Raw genomic sequence first — 20,422 nt, 5'->3', positions numbered from 1 at the left:
TAACAAAAGAAAGAACAAGAATCATATGATCCTCTCAATAGATGCAGAAAAAGCTTTTGACAAAGTACAGCATCCTTTCTTCATCAAAACTCTTCAGAGTTAGGGATCGAGGGTACATACCTCAATATCATAAAAGCCATCTATGAAAAACCTACAGCGAATATCATTCTCAATGGGGAAAAACTGAGAGCTTTCCCCCTAAGGTCAGGAACGCAGCAGGGATGTCCACTCTCACCACTGCTATTCAACATAGTACTAGAAGTCCTAGCCACAGCAATCAGACAACAAAAAGAAAGAAAAGGCAACCGAATCGGCAAAGAAGAAGTCAAACTCTCACTCTTTGCAGATGATATGATACTTTATGTGGAAAACCCCAAAGACTCCACCCCAAAACTGCTAGAACTCATACAGGAATTCAGTAAAGTGGCAGGATATAAAATCAATGCACAGAAATCAGTGGCATTCCTATACAACAACAACAAGACAGAAGAAAGAGAAATTAAGGAGTCGATCCCATTTACAATTGCACCCAAAACCATAAGATACCTAGGAATAAATCTAACCAAAGAGACAAAGGATCTGTACTCAGAAAACTATAAAATACTCATGAAAGAAATTGAGGAAGACACAAAGAAATGGAAAAACGTTCCATGCTCATGGATCGGAAGAACAAATACTGTGAAGATGTCAATGCTACCTAGAGCAATCTACACATTCAATGCAATCCCCATCAAAATACCATCCACTTTTTTCAAGGAAATGGAACAAATAATCCTAAAATTTGTATGGAGCCAGAAAAGACCCTGCATAGCCAGAGGAATGTTAGAAAAGCAAAGCTGGCGGCATCACAATTCCGGACTTCCAGCTCTATTACAAAGCTGTCATCATCAAGACAGCATGGTACTGGCACAAGAACAGACACATAGATCAATGGAACAGAATAGAGACCCCAGAAATGGACCCTCAACTCTATGGTCAACTCATCCTCAACAAAGCAGGAAAGAATGTCCAATGGAAAAAAGACAGTCTCTTCAACAAATGGTGCTGGGAAAATTGGACAGCCACATGCAGAAGAATGAAACTGGACCATTTCCTTACACCATACACAAAAATAGACTCCAAATGGTTGAAAGACCTAAATGTGAGACAGGAGTCCATCAAAATCCTGAAGGAGAACACAGGCAGCAACCTCTTCGACCTCAGACGCAGCAACTTCTTTCTATAAACATCGCCAAAGGCAAGGGAAGCAAGGGCAAAAATGAACTATTGGGACTTCATCAAGATAAAAAGCTTTTGCACAGCAAAAGAAACAGTCAACAAAACCAAAAGACAAGTGACAGAATGGGAGAAGATATTTGCAAACGACATATCAGATAAAGGGCTAGTATCCAAAATCTATAAAGAACTCATCAAACTCAACACCCAAAGAACAAAGAATCTAATCAAGAAATGGGAAGAAGACATGAACAGACATTTTTCCAAAGAAGACATCCAAATGGCCAACAGACACATGAAAAAGAGCTCAATATCGCTTGGCATCAGGGAAATCCAAATCAAAACCTCAATGAGATACCACCTCACACCAGTCAGAATGGCTAAAATTAACAAGTCAGGAAATGACAGATGTTGGCGGGGATGCAGAGAAAGGGGAACCCTCCTACACTGTTGGTGGGAATGCAAGCTGGTGCAGCCACTCTGGAAAACAGTATGGAGGTTCCTCAAAAAGTTGAAAATAGAGCTACCATACGATCCAGCAACTGCACTACTGGGTATTTACCCCAAAGATACAAAAGTAGGGATCCGAAAGGGTACGTGCACCCTGATGTTTATAGCAGCAATGTCCACAATAGCCAAACTGTGGAAAGAGCCAAGATGTCCATCGACAGATGAATGGATAAAGAAGATGTGGTATATATATACAATGGAGTATTATGCAGCCACCAAAAGGAATGAGATCTTGCCATTTGCAACGACGTGGATGGAAGTGGAGGGTATTATGCTGAGCAAAATAAGCCAATCAGAGAAAGACATTATCATATGACCTCACTGATATGAGGAATTCTTAATCTCAGGAAACAAACTGAGGGTTACTGGAGTGGGGGTGGGGTGGGAGGGATGGGGTGACCGGGTGACAGACACTGGGGATGGTATGTGCTCTGGTAAGCGCTGTGAATTGTGGAAGACTGTTGAATCTCAGATCTGTACCTCTGAAACAAATAATGCAATATATGTTAAGGAAAAAAAAAAAAGAAGATAGCAGGAGGGGAAGAATGAAGCAGGGGAAATCGGAGGGGTAGACGAACCATGAGAGACGATGGACTCTGAGAAATAAACTGGGGGTTCTAGAGGGGAGAGGGGTGGGAGGATGGGTTAGGCTGGTGATGGGTATTAAAGAGGGCATGTTCTGCATGGAGCACTGGGTGTTATGCATGAACAATGAATCATGGAACACTACATCTAAAACTAATGATGTAATGTATGGTGATTAACATAACAATAAAAAATAAAGAATATTGATAAAATTCCCACCAAAAAAAAAAATTGTCAGACAATTCCCTTTGAGCAAACACTATGTATACTAGTGTGTACTAGCTCAAATGTGGTCTACTGAAAGCCATTTTTTCTTGATATGTTTATGTATTTAGTTTTATCTCTAGGTAAAGTTTCATATAGGAAATTTAAATATATGCTCTTAGAGGGAAAGAAATGTCTCATTTCTCTTTATATTCTGTATAATACCTAGTACTGTCTCCAGCATGTATTAGGAATTACATAAATGTATATTGAATTAAATCGAACAGGAAACTCAGGGAAAGTAATTATGTTAATTTTCGCATGAAAATACACTAAATCAAATGGTGACTTCTGATGTTAGATTAAAAAAATAAAGTCACAATAGTCATGGGAAATTAACTGAAGAATCTCAGATTAATTTTCCTTTAAATAAAATTAAATTACACTCGCTCTTGAAAAGGACATGATATTCTAAGATTCAACGTTAGGAGAAATACATTTAATTTAAATCGTCAGTGTCTGTTTCCACGAGATGTGGGATCCATTCTTTAAAGGCTAACGCCACAGGTAAATAACAGTCACGGCGATGGAAGGGGTCCTTGTATAGGCAGAGACGTTAACACAGAACTCTCTTCATCTACTCTGTTGATGGCTTTAGTAGGGCTAAATGATTAGGGAGGAGAGACTGAAAGAACAAACATGGGCCCATCTAAATACCGGAACGAAAGAGGACCCTGAGCTGGGCTCTGACCCTGGAAGCTTGAATGGAAAGAGAAGAGTCACCAAAGGTGGAGCTACAAATGCACAGCACACAGGATGCCAATCTGCTGTGCCACAGCTGGGCGCCATGTGACTTTAACTGGAGCCCTGAGAAGCTAGGGATGACAACAGTCTATTTCCTGTTGGTTTATACACTTGTTTTTATAGCCTATCATCTTCCACGTTCCCATTAAAGACAAGTCTACATGACTGAGGCAGGTAAAGGTTAGGTAAAGAAAACCATCCCCAGTTCTATCATTATTTTTACAGTTTTTATATGATACAATCAGACTTTTAAGAGAACTTAATCGAGCAGGCTCACCATGCTAATCTCTCCCATGAAGGCAAGTTCTTCAGTTGGGTCTCAGGGTCATGGCAACTCTTAGAATGCTTTTCAGAAACCTGCCATGACTCATCCAGGGCTCAGGCTTCATAGATCCAGGACCTCTTCAAACACGTCACTCTCACATTTGAACTCAAGGCCAGGAAGCATGGCTACCCCTGAAACTCTTCTTTCTTCACAGCAGTTCTAGATGAGGATCTCAAACTCTCAACTGCCCCTCGTGGACCACAATCTTTCTCTCTTTTCCACTTCTCCCCCTCTTTTGCTCTCACTGGACCCCCCAGCCTCTGGATGTCTCCCTAATCCTTGGTTCCCTGGCACTAAGTCACACTGGCTGTCAGGAGGAACGAGAATAATACCGAATTTTTATGTAGCACTTTACCATTCAGAAGGGGCTCTCTTGGGCCTTCTCTTACTTGATTTCACTTGCAATAGGTCTTATTATTCTTCTTCTTAAAGAAGTAGCAAAGCGGACTTTAAGAGGCCCCATGCAAGCTTGCTGACAGGAGACTGCAGTCAGCTATTAGTAATTTTATCCTGCCTACTTTGGTAGCAAGAGATACCACCCAGGACACAGGTGACTGTGCCTTAGCACAAAGACTCAGCCTCATTAGCATCAGATTCCAACCAAACAAGCAACTCTACCTTGAAAAGAAATACAAACCATATAAAGCAGTCAACAATGCCCACTGGCAGTGAGACCCTCGGAAAAACAAGTTGTGTTGAACCAAAGTTCTATATGTAGCCGGCTCAGAAGATGAAATTAAAATAAGCCAAATAAAACCTAACTGTGACTAAAATAGGTATGTGTCTTTTTGCTTCCAGCTCTCTCAAAAAAGTAACAATGGTGCAATACTCTGTATCTTCAGTTAATTAATGCAAGTTTTTTTGCAGCAAGCTTTTGTACCTCATTCTGTATTACAGACCATCTGTCTCTGTGAATAGTTAGTTCTCACCCACAGCCTGCTTCCTAACCCTTAGGATAAATGTTATCTCCTTCCAAGCCAGAAAAACGTTCTATTAGACCAGAGGGGGATAAGGGCTTACATTTCAAGTAGACTGATACCGTCACTTTCTCATCTACACCGCCACCACCTCCGGTGTTAATGAAGCAGCACCTTCACACCCATGAACAAGAGCCGTGCTGTTTCTAACAGGAACAATTCTCACTGGTCAATCAGATGGCACAATTTCTACCCGGAGAAAGAAAAGCTTAAATCCGTTACCTCTAAGTGACTCCGCCTCTCAGCAATCACACGTTCATCCTTGTTTCCAAATAGTTTCTTTGGAGGGAACTCAAGGGGAGCAAGCTGAAATAGATATTTTATAAGAGATGTATTAATATCACACCAATGATCCTTAGGCGTTTATTAATCTATTATCTGGAGTCGCTATCATGGGGTGAAAAGAGGAAGAGGCTGGGAGTTTAAAGATGGCAGGTCCTCCCTTGCTTCGTCACCAACCGAGTGACCTTGAACAAGGGCAAGATTCCACAATGGTCAAATGAGCAGGCGGCACGGGAACGCAAAGGAAAAACAGCTCTGAGTCTCAATATTTTGTCTCAGGCAACATATTAGACTCTGCCAGATGGCGTTTCAGAAGTTTTATTTGTTAAAACACAAGTCTGTTCTTCTTTTAGTCCCCTCCTTACACTAGAATTCAATTAATTTTTGTGCTGAGGTAAGAATTTGAAAACTTGCACACTACCTGAACATTTTGTAAAACAGTTCTGAGGCCATTGTTCAGGTTCTTTAAACATTCCATATTGCCTTTTTATAGCTACTGTTACAAATGAAGAATTCCTGTGTGAAAAGAAGACCTCTCTTTGAATCTTTTCACCTCGTTCCTTAGAGAATAAAGGTTCAGAATTTGTTTTTAGTCAGGTCTTGGGATTTCAGTTATTTTGTGTTTCTCTTCTTGGAGGTATTAAAATCGTAATAAAAAGATAAGTTTTATTATAGACTGGGAGGCCAGAAAGAACTCTATAATCTGGTGAGAACCTGACCAGCCAGTGCTGCCCTGGTTGAATGAATGCTAAGCAGCAATAATTGCTGGTGTTGATGAAATTCACTACTTCCTGCCTTCCTCACTTTGTCGGGTTCAGACAAATCAAGAAGCCAATGAAGAATTATCAAGAAAAAATTAACAACATTTCTTCCACAATATAGGTCACAATATGCCACAAAATCCCTATTTTATACATATGCAAATCTCTTGATTTAAATTTTTATTACCACAGTGGGAATCAAAAATTAAAAACTAGCATTGATATACATAATGCTTTCAAAACTTAGTGTTAAAGTATAAGAATATACATGAGGTGCACATACCATAAGTGAACAACTTGATGAATTTTCAACATCTCAACACACTGTAACCACCACTGAGAGGACATGTCCAGCACCCAGGAAGCCCCCCCAAGCACTCCCAGTCATGCCCTCCTGCCTTCTACAAAGATTGACGCTAGCCTGACTTCCAAGTGTAGCTCACCATTGCCTATTTTTGAACTTTATGTAAATGGTATCATGCAGCACGAACTCCTTTGTGCCTGCCTTCACCACACTGCCTCATGTTTGTGAGATCCATTCACGTTGCTGTTGTGTAGCAATAGTTTGCTCATTCCTGTGGCAGAATACTACTCCATTATGTGAACATTCCACCATTTATTTGTTCAACAGCCTCTTGTTACTGGGCTTTTGGTTAGTTTCTAGTTTTTGGCCATTAGGCATTGTGCTGCTATGAACGTTTCCCCAAAGGCATTCTGATGAACGTATGCAGGGATTTCTGCTGGTCAGAGTGTCAGGAGTAAAAATGCTGCGTCTTGGGGTATGAAAGTGCTCAGCTGTATTTGAAATTATCAAATCGTTTTCCAAAGTGGTTTAACTACCTGACACTCCCACCAGCCGTGACTGAGAGATCCAATTGCTTCCAATCCTCACCAACATCTGGTGCTGTGGTTTCTCGTCTTAGCAATTCTGGTGGGTATGCTGTAATTTCTACTGTGGTTCAAGTTTGCATTTTTCTAATGACTAATGATGTTGAGCATCTTTTCACATGCACATTGGCCATCTGGTTAGTCATTTTTGGTAAGTGTTCAACTGTTTTGGTCATTTTTTATTAGGTATCTTCTTTTTCTTGTAAGAGTAATTATCCCTTTTTACTCTCTTCAAGGTATCTCTGATGACTTTATGGCCCTTTTTTAAAGTTAGCTGCAGTTGGGCAGACGTTCACTCCCTTCATGCTCCAGTGTTCTCTCTACCAAAGCAGAGAAAACTTGGGATGGAAGGGGTGCAGCACCCCTTCTCCCCCTTCTCTCACCGGGTTCCAATTCTGTTGCTGACCCTGAGCTTTAAGGTCAGTTCAAGGTTAAGTGAAAGACCACAGGCACTGAGGTTAACACAGACCCAGTCTGAATCTTGGCTTGACCACTATCTAGCTGACTAGTCGTGTTTCTCTCTGCCTAAATATTCTCTGCTGAAAAGGCAGAAAACGGTACAAAACTTCACCAGTTTCTTTTTTTTTTTTTTTTAAAGATTTTATTTATTCATTTGAGACACAGAGATACAGAGAGAGAGAGAGCATGAGCAGTGGGAGAGGCAGAGGGAGAGGGAGAAGCAGACTCCCGGCCGAGCCAGGAGCCCGATGTGGGGCTCGATCCCAGGACCCTGGGATCATGACCTGAGCTGAAGGCAGACGCTTAACCATCTGAACCACCCAGGCGCCCCTAAACTTCACCAGTTTCTGTGAAGATTCTGTGAAGTAACCACACACAGACCTTAGTAACTGTTCTTATTTGCTAGGGATATGCTCATTACGAAGAAAGCACTGTGCCATTTCCTCTTGGCCCCTCTCTTCCATCCCTGGATTGGTGATGTGGCTCCGGGAAGCAAAGGCTTTTCTGGAGCCCTGGCCTTACTAGCACACACACTTCCCATACGTTGCAGCTTAGAGAAGACAGGTATACCGGGGCTCGTGTTTGGGGCTTCATCCAGCCCCGATTTTATCTCGTACAAGTGTGTTCCCCCCCACTGCGGTAATGCTGGAACCTTGGCAGGCATGCTTTCACAGTTGACTATTTTGTCATTTTCTTCTATGGCTGACAAGGTGATGTGGTTTCTGTCAGGGGAAATTTACAGTCACACTTGCACGCTCAATCGGAAATGGTGCACTTGGTGCACTAAAAGAACTTCAGGCAGCTGACCCAGGTGGGGAGCAAGCATTTAAATGTCCTTGTCATCAACAGCAAATACTCTATTCGGAGGTGGAGGATAAAATTTTGGGCCGTTAATATCCACGCTGTGAAATAAACATGTATAAATTATGTGTAATACTGTTGTTCAGATTTTAGGAAGAAAAGGGCACCTGTTAACAACTTTCAGGCATATAATCAGAGGACTATAATATTCACCCATTTAACTTTAGAGACAAGGAAACACAGTTCCAGAGTTAAGTGACTCAGAAAGGTTCGTAGTCACAGGGTTGCCGGGTCGAGACAAGGAATTGGCGCTGACTCTCAGTGTTTCACCACCATGCTGTGGTGGGGGGTCCCCAATGTATGGAAAAATCCCTTTGAAGTCCTCGTGGATCCAGGATTCAGATGAAAGAAAGTAACCCCTCCTTTAAGTATATTAAACCAGAAGAATGATGTAGAGCTGCTAGACAGTGGCCAATGGTTCCAAGAGCTCCTAACGGCACCTAACTGAGGACAGGTACCCACTAAGGGAACAGGAACGTGCCAGGGCAGAGCAACAGCAGTGGGAATAACAGGTAAGGGGCTGGGTTGGGAGACAGGCTCCCGGCAGTCCATCCTGGGACATATAAGATTAGTGGGACCCTATCAGCTTACTCCTCTCAATAAAAAGCAGGAATAATGGTGGCTATCCTTATACGTAGTTGAAGTGATGAAGAGAGGAAGCAAATGAACAGAAGCAGAAGTTCCAGTGTCATTCTTGATAGGAAGTCACAGTCCTGGGCCCAACTGCTATTGGTGGGGCTGGGACACAAGCAAACTAAAGTAGAAAGGCAAGGCTGTGAGACAAAATATTGAAAAAAATACCTCCCTCATTAAAGTAATTATATTTACATCAGAAACAGCTCTCCAACTCTCTTCCTCCTGATAGAATGAAAACGACCTCCATTTCTCCTTTTTAGAGAAATCTTAAAGTGCTTTTTTTTTTTTAAAGATTTTATTTATTTGAGAGAGAGAGAATGAGAGAGAAAGAACACATGAGAGGGGATAGGGTCAGAGGGCGAAGCAGACTCCCTGCCAAGCAGGGAGCCCGATGCGGGACTCGATCCAGGGACTCCAGGATCATGACCTGAGCCGAAGGCAGTCGCTCAACCAACTGAGCCACCAAGGCGCCCCTTTTTAGAGAAATCTTAACAGTGCTTTTTAGCCCTTGCTATCTATAAGCTCGGGCTAAATGAGACGAAACTGCCAATTTTGTAAGTTAAAAATGGGTGAATATCAGCAATTTCATCTGGTTAAACCCTGCATAAAACTTTGACATTTTTAAGTGACCTCTAGGGCAAAGATACATTTCCATCTGCTTTACCTGCCAAGCATAGGTATTCTCATTTGATGGACTGTCAGTTGGCTATATCAAACCAATATTCCTTCAAAAGAATATTTCTCTTAAAGTACCCCAAAATAATACTAAACTAGAAATATCTTATTTAAAATATATATGACACTGAAATGGACAAGGAGTTGGGAACACATGGTAGATGGTGCAGGAGGCCATTTGGGGACCAACAGCTGTTGTTGACACAGAACATATAGTCATGGCCATCTGAGTCAGCCCATCCTCCAGAAGGGAAAAAGACTACCATTGTCTTTACTTGGACTAGGGAAAGAGGACAGCAATTACTACTTTGTTCTCAAAACAGTAATATTACAAAAATCCTTAGAAGAGTTTAGAAACTTAAAATAGAGAAGAGGCCTAAACTTCTCTGTGCAAGTACAAAGTCACTGCCTCATTTATTTTAAAACAGACAGCAAAAGCAATCCTCTGTAGGTTTCATTTCTGGATTGTGAATTAATTAAATGGTCCAGATAATTTTTAAAAAGGATAATTTACCAAGATCAACAGAGCCATTGATCAGGATAAAGTACCCGGAGAGCCAAAATAAGCAAACAAAGAAATGGACAAAAAAGAAACAAACAAAAAAGAGAAACTCTTCCATTGTGCTGAAAGTGTTGTTGTCTGAAAAGTAGTATTTCCAACAAATTAAGAATACAGGAAAGGGCTAAAAAGGGGGAGATTCCAAACTGTCCCTGACTTTCCCACTCATGTCCAACATATATCAACATCTTTTGTTTGCTTGCTTGGTTTCTCATGTTAAACAGAAATTTTTATTTTTTTATTTTTTTTTTTTAAAGATTTTATTTATTTGACAGAGAGAAACACAGCGAGAGAGGGAACACAAGCAGAGGGAGGGGGAGAGGGAGAAGCAGACCTCCCGCCGAGCAGAGAGCCCGATGCGGGGCTCGATCCCAGGACCCTGGGATCATGACCTGAACCGAAGGCAGACGCTTAACGACTGAGCCACCCAGGCGCCCCTAAACAGAAATTTTTAAATAAGATATATTATCTGAACATTTTCATTTCTTCTCAAGTTCTTTATATTCATAAATTTTCATTTTTATTGCCTCATTTTTTAATCTAGCAGATGGTCTAGATTTGATTTCCATGAGAAATGTTGTCAGGAACAGTGAATGGCAATCTGTAGGTAGAGGAGAGACTCCTCTGATTTCCTTTGTAACCTGTGACAAAGGAAATACAGTGGCCTACATTTCTAAAAATCACAGTTCCTTAAGTCCTATATTCCTTACTATAACTAAATTCTAGAGGGACTCAGATAAACAGTTCTGACTCATATACAAATTATCAATATACTGGGATTTGGTAACAAGGGAAAAATAATTTTCTTTCTATAAGACTTCATTTTCCCCTTATAACTTTCACAGTGTCTCATGTTGAAAATATGATTCAAACAAAAATAATCTTTCTACAAACAGTAAAATGTAAGGAAACAGTTCTGGTTAAAGATGGTGGAGTTCATCTCCTTCAAAAGCACCACCAGAAACAGAAGAGATGAAAAGGAAACACTCTCTCTCCAAACTAGGAAACTGCCACAGCCCCGCACCGCAGGCCAGGCGGCACCCAGGGAAAGCACCGTGGGGCTGCCGAGGGCCTTCCTTACCTCATCTCCAGACCGCGGGCACCATGAGTGATCCACCAGAGCAAACATCCAAACTCTCAGGCATTCCACTACACTGTGATTAGAGGCTAAATCTAGGGACAAGGAAAAGGTGGGGGACACCTGCAGCAAGGAGGAAGGTGAGGAGGGGTTGTGGGGGGAAGAACCTGGAGAAGCTCACAGTGTTAGAGGGAAGAAAGGTCTGAGGGCAAGCATTTGACCCTCCAGTGACCCCATAGCCCTTGTGAACACCAGAAAATAAGAGAACAAGTGTCTCAAAGCAAAGGAAAAAACTGGTGGAAAGAAATTCAGAAAAATTTCAGGCAGTTTAGGTAAGTAGTAGGTTGCTGTCTTCATCATCCCCAATATTTGTCCCCTCTTTGCCCTCGTGATACACCAGTGTTTCCCTTAATAATTAGTCCACTTCACTTAAAGATGAGAAATAAGGGGCGCCTGGGTGGCTCAGTCAGTTAAGGGTCTGCCTTTGGCTCAGGTCATGATCCCAGGGTCCTGGGATCAAGCCCCGCATCAGGCTCCCTACTCAGTGGAAAGTCTGCTTCTCCCTCTGCCCCGTACCACCCTCCCCCACCACTTGTGCTCTCTCTCAAATAAATAAATAAAATCTTTTTTTTTTTTTAAAGGAGAAATAATTAGGGGCATCTGGGTGGCTCAGTCTGTTGAGCACCCAACTTTTAATTTTGGCTCAGGTCATGATCTCGGGGTTGTGAGACTGAGTCCCATGACAGGCTCTGTGCTCAGCGCAGAGTCTGCTTGAGATTCTCTCTCTCCCTCTGCCCCTCCCCCAGCTCTCCCAAATAAATAAATAAGTAAATAAATAAATCAAATTTAAAAGGGGATGAGAAATAATCAGAAGGAACTCAAACTAGAACTATGACTGGGGTGAGAAGAGGATGAGTAAAACATAAGCAAAGGCAGATAAAGAACACACACCACACGAAAAACTGGCCCCAGACAGCCAGGAAGAACTCAGACAAGAAGTTACCGACGGTCTTACAGGAACCACAAAAATCATCTCAAAAGAAAAGTCCAAAGAAGTACGTACCCAGATTGAAAAAAAAAAGGACTACAAAGGGAAAAAGGGTGGAAAAGTGAGCCAGCTCTTGGAGAAATGGCTAATTCTAGGATTGGGACAGGGGATACGTAAGCTGAGCCTGAAGCATCTTGTAGTGCCTGAAAGGAAGTACCCAAAACAAGAGCACCATGATGGGGTATTACGAAGGAATGCAAGCATCCCCTGAAAGAGCTCCCAAAGGCCAAAGATGGAATAATCTGAAAAACAAAACAAGGTTAGTATACAAAACTGTCACAGCCAAGAGGAGCCTAAGGAGACATAATAACTAAATGCAACTGTGGTATCCTGGATGGGATTCTGGAACAAAAAAGGGACATTAGGTAAAAACTAAAGAAATCTCAAAAATATAGACGTTAGTTGATAATGATGTATCAATATTAGTATTAGTTCACTCGTTGTGACACATGTACTATACTCATGTAAGTTGCTAATAATAGGGGAAGCCGTGGGTGAGAACTAATAGAACTGCTGGAACAGAATTTCTGGTTTCTGATGTGGTATGTTAGAAGCCTGGAAGCCATCATCCTTGCCCTCACAACAAGAAGAAGGCTGAACAGACTAGTTGTTGAAAGCCTCAACAACTCTTCTTAGATCCATCCGAGAATTGGGGTTACGGGCAAACTGATGTCCCCAAACTGGGGAGACAAGTGGGCGGAGACAGAATCATAGCCTAACGATGCAGAAGTCTACACTGGAGCCAGCAGAGTCAGGAACACTTTCAACTGTAATCGGTGAGTTACTGGAGGCTCAGTGCAGAGTGGTGTTGGTGTTACAAGCTCGGTGTATGTGTAGGGTCTGCATACTTCTGTTAGTTTTACCTCCACACCCATGTTCTCATTGCGAGATGGGAGAAAAGTCTGCTACTTTCTGGCAGGAGGAGAGAAAAAGTAACCATTTTGAAATACACCCAAAGCTCTCTGTTCTCCCTAACAGGCCTGCTCTCAAGGGAAACTCTTTTGCTGGAATCTAACCATACCTTGGGTAACAAAAGTCTGTCTAACCTAGAGAAAGTGGAATGCCCAACAGCAGGCTCACTGGAAGAGGAAACTGATCAAAGGCCTACAGGGCCTTCCACTCCTGCCACACCTCATCACCACATCAGGAGGGCTCCTGCACAACAACGGATTACAGATGAAGAACGGCAAGCCTCAGGCTCTACTGAAGAAGTCTCGAGGAAAACCCAAAGGGTTTCCTCTCTACGGGAGACCCAACCAAGGACACTGGGGGGAAGGCAAGCCTCTGACACCGCAGCTACAGCAAACTACAAACACCACCTGCATCCTAGCCCATGAACCTAGAGCCTCACACTAAAGGCCCATCTACCTCAATCCCTTTTACCCAATACACCATGTCTGGCTTTCAGCAAAAACTTAACAAGACATGCTGAAAGGCAAAAAAGAGCATCTAAACTATTCTAAAATAAAGAAAGTTGACTGAACAATCAGTACAACCACATCTCCCATCCCCACTCCTCCCTTACCCTCCCTACCCCCAACGTGCTAAAACTAAAAAAAAAAAAAATTAATTGGAATGAAAGCCCCAGTAGAAGAAACAGAAGTAGAATAAATATAATGAAAACACAGGGACGCCTGGATGGCTCAGTCGGTTAAGTGTCTGCCTTCGGCTCAGGTCATGATCCCAGGGTCCTGGGATCAAGTCCCACATTGGGCTCCCTGCTCATAGGGGAGCCTGCTTCTCCCTCTGCCTGCTGCTTCCCCAGCTTGTGCTCTCTCTCTCTCTGACAAATAAATAAATAAAATCTTAAAAAAACAAAACAAAACAGATGAGCACAAAGTATATAAAGAAAATGACACAAAATGAAATGTGCTAAGGGAAAGGGAATGTGACCCACAAGTTTAGACCTAACTAAGGTGACTTCCAAGTGTGCAGGCCACAGAGAGACATTCTCAAGCACATAAGAATTCAAGTAAAACATATCAAAGGGCATCTTTTCCAAAACGTACTGGATGATCAAAAATAACCAACCAAGACACAGCACAATATAAAGATCTCAGGAATGAGGAAATGATGGTAAAGTAAATATTGTCTCTATTTAAAATCACAACCAACAGGGAAATATATTTGGCTAAGGTATAAAAGAATGTGAACGCTATATATCTTGACAATGTAAAAAAGATAATATAAAATGACTTTTAAAATTTGGGAGACGGGAGTTAAAGTGTGCTAATTTGTCTTTGTTACAACAGTCAACTGATGGATGTGAGAGTGATCTGGCTGGGACATCTGTCACCCCACTGATCACCAGGATTGATTCAGCTGACCTGGCTGGCTAGGGAGGTGCCCCCTTCCTCCCTCACCACTCCACGTGCATCCCTCCCCCTGGAAGCTGCCCGCTCGGTCACTCAGTCATAGAGGATGACATTCCCCAACAGAGGAAGACTGTTCTTTGGTCAAGGGTACATGAGTAGCTGCGCTCCCCTGCTAGAACCTCCAAACAGGTGCTCAAAAGTCAATCGATTGTTCATAAAACAGAAACACAACTGATAATTTGTAAAATGGAAACACATTTGAAAACTAGCAGCTCACATTCTTATGTTTGTTTATAATCCTTTTGCTTAAAGTCATATATATTTTAGAGAACTTATAACTTCTGGTAGAGCAACATTTAATTTGAAGTTCAGCAATTTCTTCAGTTTTATTTCATTTTCTTTCACTTCTGACACCTTCAAGTAAAATTAAACTTAATGTTAGCAATTAAAGATAGGATATCTAGAATGAACCTAATGTTCTAAAAGTATTTCATTCTTTCTTCTTTTTCTTATTTTAATTTCTTTTTCTCAACTTACATATCCATCCTTTTATCCATGCCTATTCATTTAAGTACTTAAGATAATGTTCATTAAACAGTAACATTAATTATATTTAGAGAATGATTTGGAGCGATCTGTTGCTTTCTCCTTGTATTATGTGAAATTTTTATAAATGAGCATGCATCATTTTTATAGAAACAATAAAAAGTGATTATTCTCTTTATAGATTTAATGGAACAGTTAAATTAACACCATATGTCTTTTTCTTTTAATAAGCTGGGATTTGGGGCAATCAGATTTCAAGTCTCAGTTCAGTAGGGAGCTGCTGGTATATTCTTGAGCAATGTATAAAAACTAGTTTCTAGTTTTATCACCTGTGAAATCTGAAGGAGTTGAAAGAAGACATTCAAGTTCCCTTTCACCTCTGAAATTTTATAACTCAAGTACCAATTATTAAAATCTCTGTATGCGGGACTTGGAAGTAGCATTTCAGGTACCATGGAGATGTTTTACCTATTCTCTTGGCTATATTGCCTTTGAGGAGTGTGCTGACTTCCTATAAAATCTTCGCAGCATTCTTATTTGAAGAAAGGCCAAGGTAGGGGCGCCTGGGTGGCTCAGTTGGTTAAGCGACTGCCTTCGGCTCAGGTCATGATCCTGGAGTCCCTGGATCGAGTCCCGCATCGGGCTCCCTGCTCAGCAAGGAGCTTGCTTCTCCCTCTGACCCTCCCCCCTCTCATGTGCTCTCTCTCTCTCATTCTCTCTGTCTCAAATAAATAAAATCTTTAAAAAAAAAAAAAAAGAAAGGCCAAGGTATGTAGAAGGAAAATATAATAATGAAGAATGTTACTTTTAAAGAGGTTGTAGAACAGAAAAAGGACAGACACAAATGGGGACAGTATTCATGAGCAATCCCTTAAAATGGTATCTCTTCCTGCTACAGCCATTATCCCTGTAGCAGGAGTGGGAAACGATGCAAAGACATTTGAGCCCTTATGGGAAAACTGTATGTTAAAGTTAAAAATGATGACTAAGATCAAATAAATTGGATATTTGTGGAAGACGTGGTAGGCCTGGAGAACACTGGAAGAAAACTTAACAGCCCTGTGGCCTACTTTGTATAATTACAAAATGTGATTATGCAGACTAAAACACAGGAAACAAATGAGGATAAAACAGCACATTTCTTTGGCCTAAGAGAAACATTATGACAAGCTTGTTCTGCGATTCAGTAAATAAAACATATTCTAAAGACAAAAAGATTGAAATAAAAGCCATTAGAAAAATGAAATCAGTAATTTTGAGGCCTACTCATTTCCAGTGAAATTGTCTTTCCCTTCTTCAGTGACTGTGGAGCCTAAAAACCCAAGTTATTGACTTTATTCTGAACAACAGATCTACATGAAGAATTATCAACAGAGTCAGATAAGACAATTAGTAGTTGCTTATAACTAATAGCCATTTTACGGAATTATCTGTGAATCTCAGTTTTAGGAAAATGAAAGCATTGAAATCCATTCATCCATCACGCTAGCTAGCCATGTATATATACATGCATGTGTATCAGCAACATAGCATTCTCTGTTGCTTTGTGATATTTCTTAATGATCTTAATGATCCCAGAGTGAAATTTTCATCTCCAAGTTTATTTTTCCCTTTCTGATTCCTGGTGAACTGACACAGCCCAATTATCTTCAAAGACCCATCATGCTCAAATCCTGACTTCAATGTTTATTAGATTATAATAAGATAGGTTGGCCAGTCTGCTGCCATCAAGAAGACAAATGATAAGTAATGGAAAAGTTTGCTTTTATTATAAGCCTTTCTCTCTTGGCCAAGTTCACTTTTTAGGTTAGCCAGACCCTATATTAGGTCCAGGTGGCCTCGGAGGCAACAGACAGCATAGATTTTGATAAATGGCATCGTTATTCCTTTGGATATAAATAATGGCAACCCTTATACACAAATTTAAATGAGTGATAAAAAGTCTTATCTTTTATGATTTTATAACAATTAAGCTGCTAAAACTAGATTATAAATTACTGAAAGAAAACTGAAAACAAAGTGTGGAATCTTTACTAATGAAAGAAAAACATTTGACTTCTGTTACCACCTAATAAAAGTGTATTTTATTTTCAATCCTCATTTACTAGGCATTTTTTTCCTTACTCCCGTAACACTTGGCTACCTAAGTAGTACCCAATTTTTAAAGACTATGGGGGGAAATGCCATCTGGCACTCTAATTGGTCAAATCAGCTTTAACCTGTCTTTTACAAGTAGACACACCTACATGATGACCTACAGCATTTGAAACATCCACACCCTGCGGGTTTATGGCCATAAATTTTAGCCACTCCAGCTTTTGAGAAATGCAAATAATGAAAACTCATCAAAGGGCTGCCATAATTCTCACAGCTGACTAGGTGGAAGCATTTCTGACTACTCAAAATTAATAGCAGCTTCCAAGGCCTTGTAAGAACAGCTATCACTGAGAAATATACTCACAAACAAATAAGCAATTCTCTTCCAAGTTCTGTTAGAGGCATGAAAGAGCAACTCTTCAGAACAATCTAGGGGGATTACTAAAGGAGCGATGAGCTACCTTTAGAGCCTTGCTATGATAACAAGCACACCCCCAGCATTTATGAATACCTGCTACATGCCTCGCCCAGAACCGGGTGCATTCGTGACTCTCCTGACACATTTGCTGAATGAGGGAACAAGGCAGGACTCTTTGCTGGTGGCCCAGGTGGAGTAACCAGCAATTACAATGAGGACATACCACTGACACAGCTGCTGTTCTGCTGTCACTGAAGTGCTAAAACTCAGCGTCATCCTAGGTTCAAAACCATCACTGGACACAGTTAAGACTGCACTGACTTGGTCATATTCGGTATAAGGATTGTAACTTTTCTGCATAAAATCTCACTCCTCCCAAAGCCAGTGTCAATCTTATTTAGGCATGAGCCAGGGAAGACAGATTTGAGGACATTCATATGTGCCGCAACAATTTTTGAAAGTGAGAAATGTTTCAGATCTGTGAAAACTTAATATTGCATGTTTAAGAATAATTATACAGTTGGACTAACTCAAATGCTTGCATTTTCCATCTCTTATTATGACACTACTTGCCTCTTTCAGGGACTGAGGCATGGCAGGAACCTGTCACTGTCACAACATTTCACAGGAGAAACCCAGTTTCTAGTTATCCGTGGGGACTTGCTTATGTAACAGATTTTTGCGGAGAAGAGATGTTCTTCTCTTTGGTCTCATCCGGGGCACTCTGAAAACTCCCTCTTCTTGAATGAACACGGTCACAGAGAAGAAGACTCAAAACAAAGAAGGGTCTAGGCATCAGGAGACATGAACCTTGCCTACACCCCAAGTCTTGGTGTGACTTTCAACACAACTCTGGGCATTTGAGTCCTCATTTCTAAAATGAGAAACCGCGGAGTACTCAAATCTTTAGGGCGCCATGGTGTACTTAAGTTTCGTAGTGTGCAAACGGGTCCAACCCCCTGCTAGAGAAGTTTCCTTGCTGGCTGAAGAAGAAAGCCTGCTAGCTACTCTATGCTTCAGAGTTTTGGGTGGTCAAAGAAACAATCAACATGCTCTCACTGTCTAGGCTTAAACTCGCCTGTCATTAACTTTGACAAGATTATTGGCCCCTGGAAATTACTTTTTAGAACTGGTGACCTATAATAATGAAAAATCAACTAATGCTCCCAAGGTGGATGCAAAAGAAATGACAGGCAGCGTATTAACCAGTGGCCCAGAGAGCATCATTTAGGGAATTTGGTCCTTAACTACACACTCTTAGGCCCCGAATCAGATTTACTGAATCAGAATTTCCTAGTGTGGCACCAGTGCCCACGTATCCTGGAAAAGATTCCCAGCAAATTCTGATGCCTTTTGCTCCCAGCTCCCCTTGCCCTTGAAAGCAGTGATTTAAATACTGTTTATCTATCGGGTGGAGAATGGCGTGATGGAAACCATACAGAGAGATACCTGGGTCTCTCATAACATACTAGGTCAGGAAGCTGGCAGGCAGCGTTCTATTTTTGCCTCCAAAGCTGTCTGCTATTTAAAAATTCAAGGGGGCTGAGGGCTTGGTGCAGGTGAATTTATCTAAGGCTTACTGGATGCTCCCTGTGGCTATGGTTGGTAGCATTATAATTTGGGTGGTGAGTGGATTTGCAATTTTTATATTAAATGTGGAATGCTGGTTATAAAACTGTTGAGAATACATTTCAGTGATGGATGGTAAATAGCTGTCCAAAACAAATCCAAGGCCAATAGCCAGTTTCTTTTCTTTTCTTTCCTTTTTTTTTTTTTGGTGCAGCTTTGGGGTAATTACTTGGAAAATAAAGAAGGTGAGAAATGGTTCTATCAGCACAAACTGAAAGTCCATATACAAATTAAATCACCTCTTGCCTAATCGCTTTTTTTCCCCTCCCACTGGTATTTACTGGGTACCCGGAGACTGCCAGACATGAGATAGAACAGTTGCTCTAACACAGCAATCTTTCATGTTTTACTCGAAGGCTCTGAAAATACTTTTCTCCCTGAGCTCTGTACGGAGAAGGGAGCCCCACTGGGGATGCAGCCGATGGAGGCTGATCTCCTGTTTGACACTCAGGGACTCTAATGACTCACTGTGATAACTCAGTTATAATGCAGACAGGCACATGTCATGTTCCACGTGATTTATGCTCTCACCACACACAGGCATTAAAAGTTCCCTTAGCATTTATTTGGATGGTACATTTTAATACATAACATAGCCCATTTCCACGGTTCGTCCTCTTGACTCTAGGCAGACTAACACACACCTGTTGCAGAATCGCTCTTGGCCAAGATTATAAAAGGGCCCTTGAAGATGGATTCCAATGCCTCACTGTTCTCAGCATGAGAGAGTTCTCCTGAGAGGTGAGGTGCCCACTAAGCTCTAGCACTTGGAAGGGAGGGCTCCTTATTAAATGTATTAAAGTCCTCCAAGAATCAGAGTTTGGCATCTCTGAACCTCGTAGAAGGAGCAGCTCTCAATGACCTTCTCATCTTCCAGCCCTGTGTCCTACTACTTCATTAAATATGTTCAGAGCCCACTAGACCACTCATCCAGAAAGCAGGGGGCAGGGGCACTATGTCTTCACTATTCTTTCTAATGGTTGAGAGGGAACATGGTTTTCAAATAGTCTTTCTTTTCAGCTTCTTGATGAGCTATGTTTTGTTTTGATGGACTCTCAGACTATGACGTGGATCCACAGGTAAACTTCATGGACGCTAGACATTAACAGTAACTCTGCCTTTTCTGTGGCGAAAAGAGAACATTTGTTTCTGAGCATTTAACTTGACTGATGTTTAAAGGGATTATACTACTGATTTTAATAGAGTAAAAAATTTTTCATACAGATAAAGAGCACTGCAGAAATGATCTGCATGATAAAATTTCAAAGACATGCTCTCTAGCAGATGCTGCATATTACTTCATAGTCACTTTCAATAACATATTTTATCTGAGGCTTTCACAGGCTTTTACAAACTAGCTGTGGCATTATCATTTTACAGATGTGGAATCTGAAAACACAGGGTTTAATTTGATTAAGATTCCATACAAGGCCAATGAAGGGGAGCAGAGAAAGAAAGCCAGAAGGAGCTATTATCTTGCACAATACATGTCAGTATATCAAGAGGACAAATTAATTCAAGACAAAAGGGAAACCTATTTAGAATCCAGA

The 20,422-nt window shown here is 41.2% G+C and overlaps 1 protein-coding gene across 1 annotated transcript in view; it reads right to left on the bottom strand.

Moving 5' to 3' along the window:
- Positions 1–20,422, bottom strand: part of KIF16B (kinesin family member 16B) — a 296,429-nt gene that overhangs the window by 34,480 nt on the left and 241,527 nt on the right. The window contains exon 25 of the mRNA XM_021700652.1: positions 4,843–4,926. Coding sequence (XP_021556327.1) covers positions 4,843–4,926 — 84 coding nt within the window. The remainder of the gene's footprint in view (positions 1–4,842; positions 4,927–20,422) is intronic.

The sequence above is a fragment of the Neomonachus schauinslandi genome, chromosome 10 (assembly GCF_002201575.2).
Source record: "Neomonachus schauinslandi chromosome 10, ASM220157v2, whole genome shotgun sequence".
In the NCBI taxonomy this organism is placed as follows: Eukaryota; Metazoa; Chordata; class Mammalia; order Carnivora; family Phocidae; genus Neomonachus; species Neomonachus schauinslandi.
Note: the sequence above shows the minus strand (reverse complement) of the source record. Positions and strands in the feature narration are given on the sequence as shown.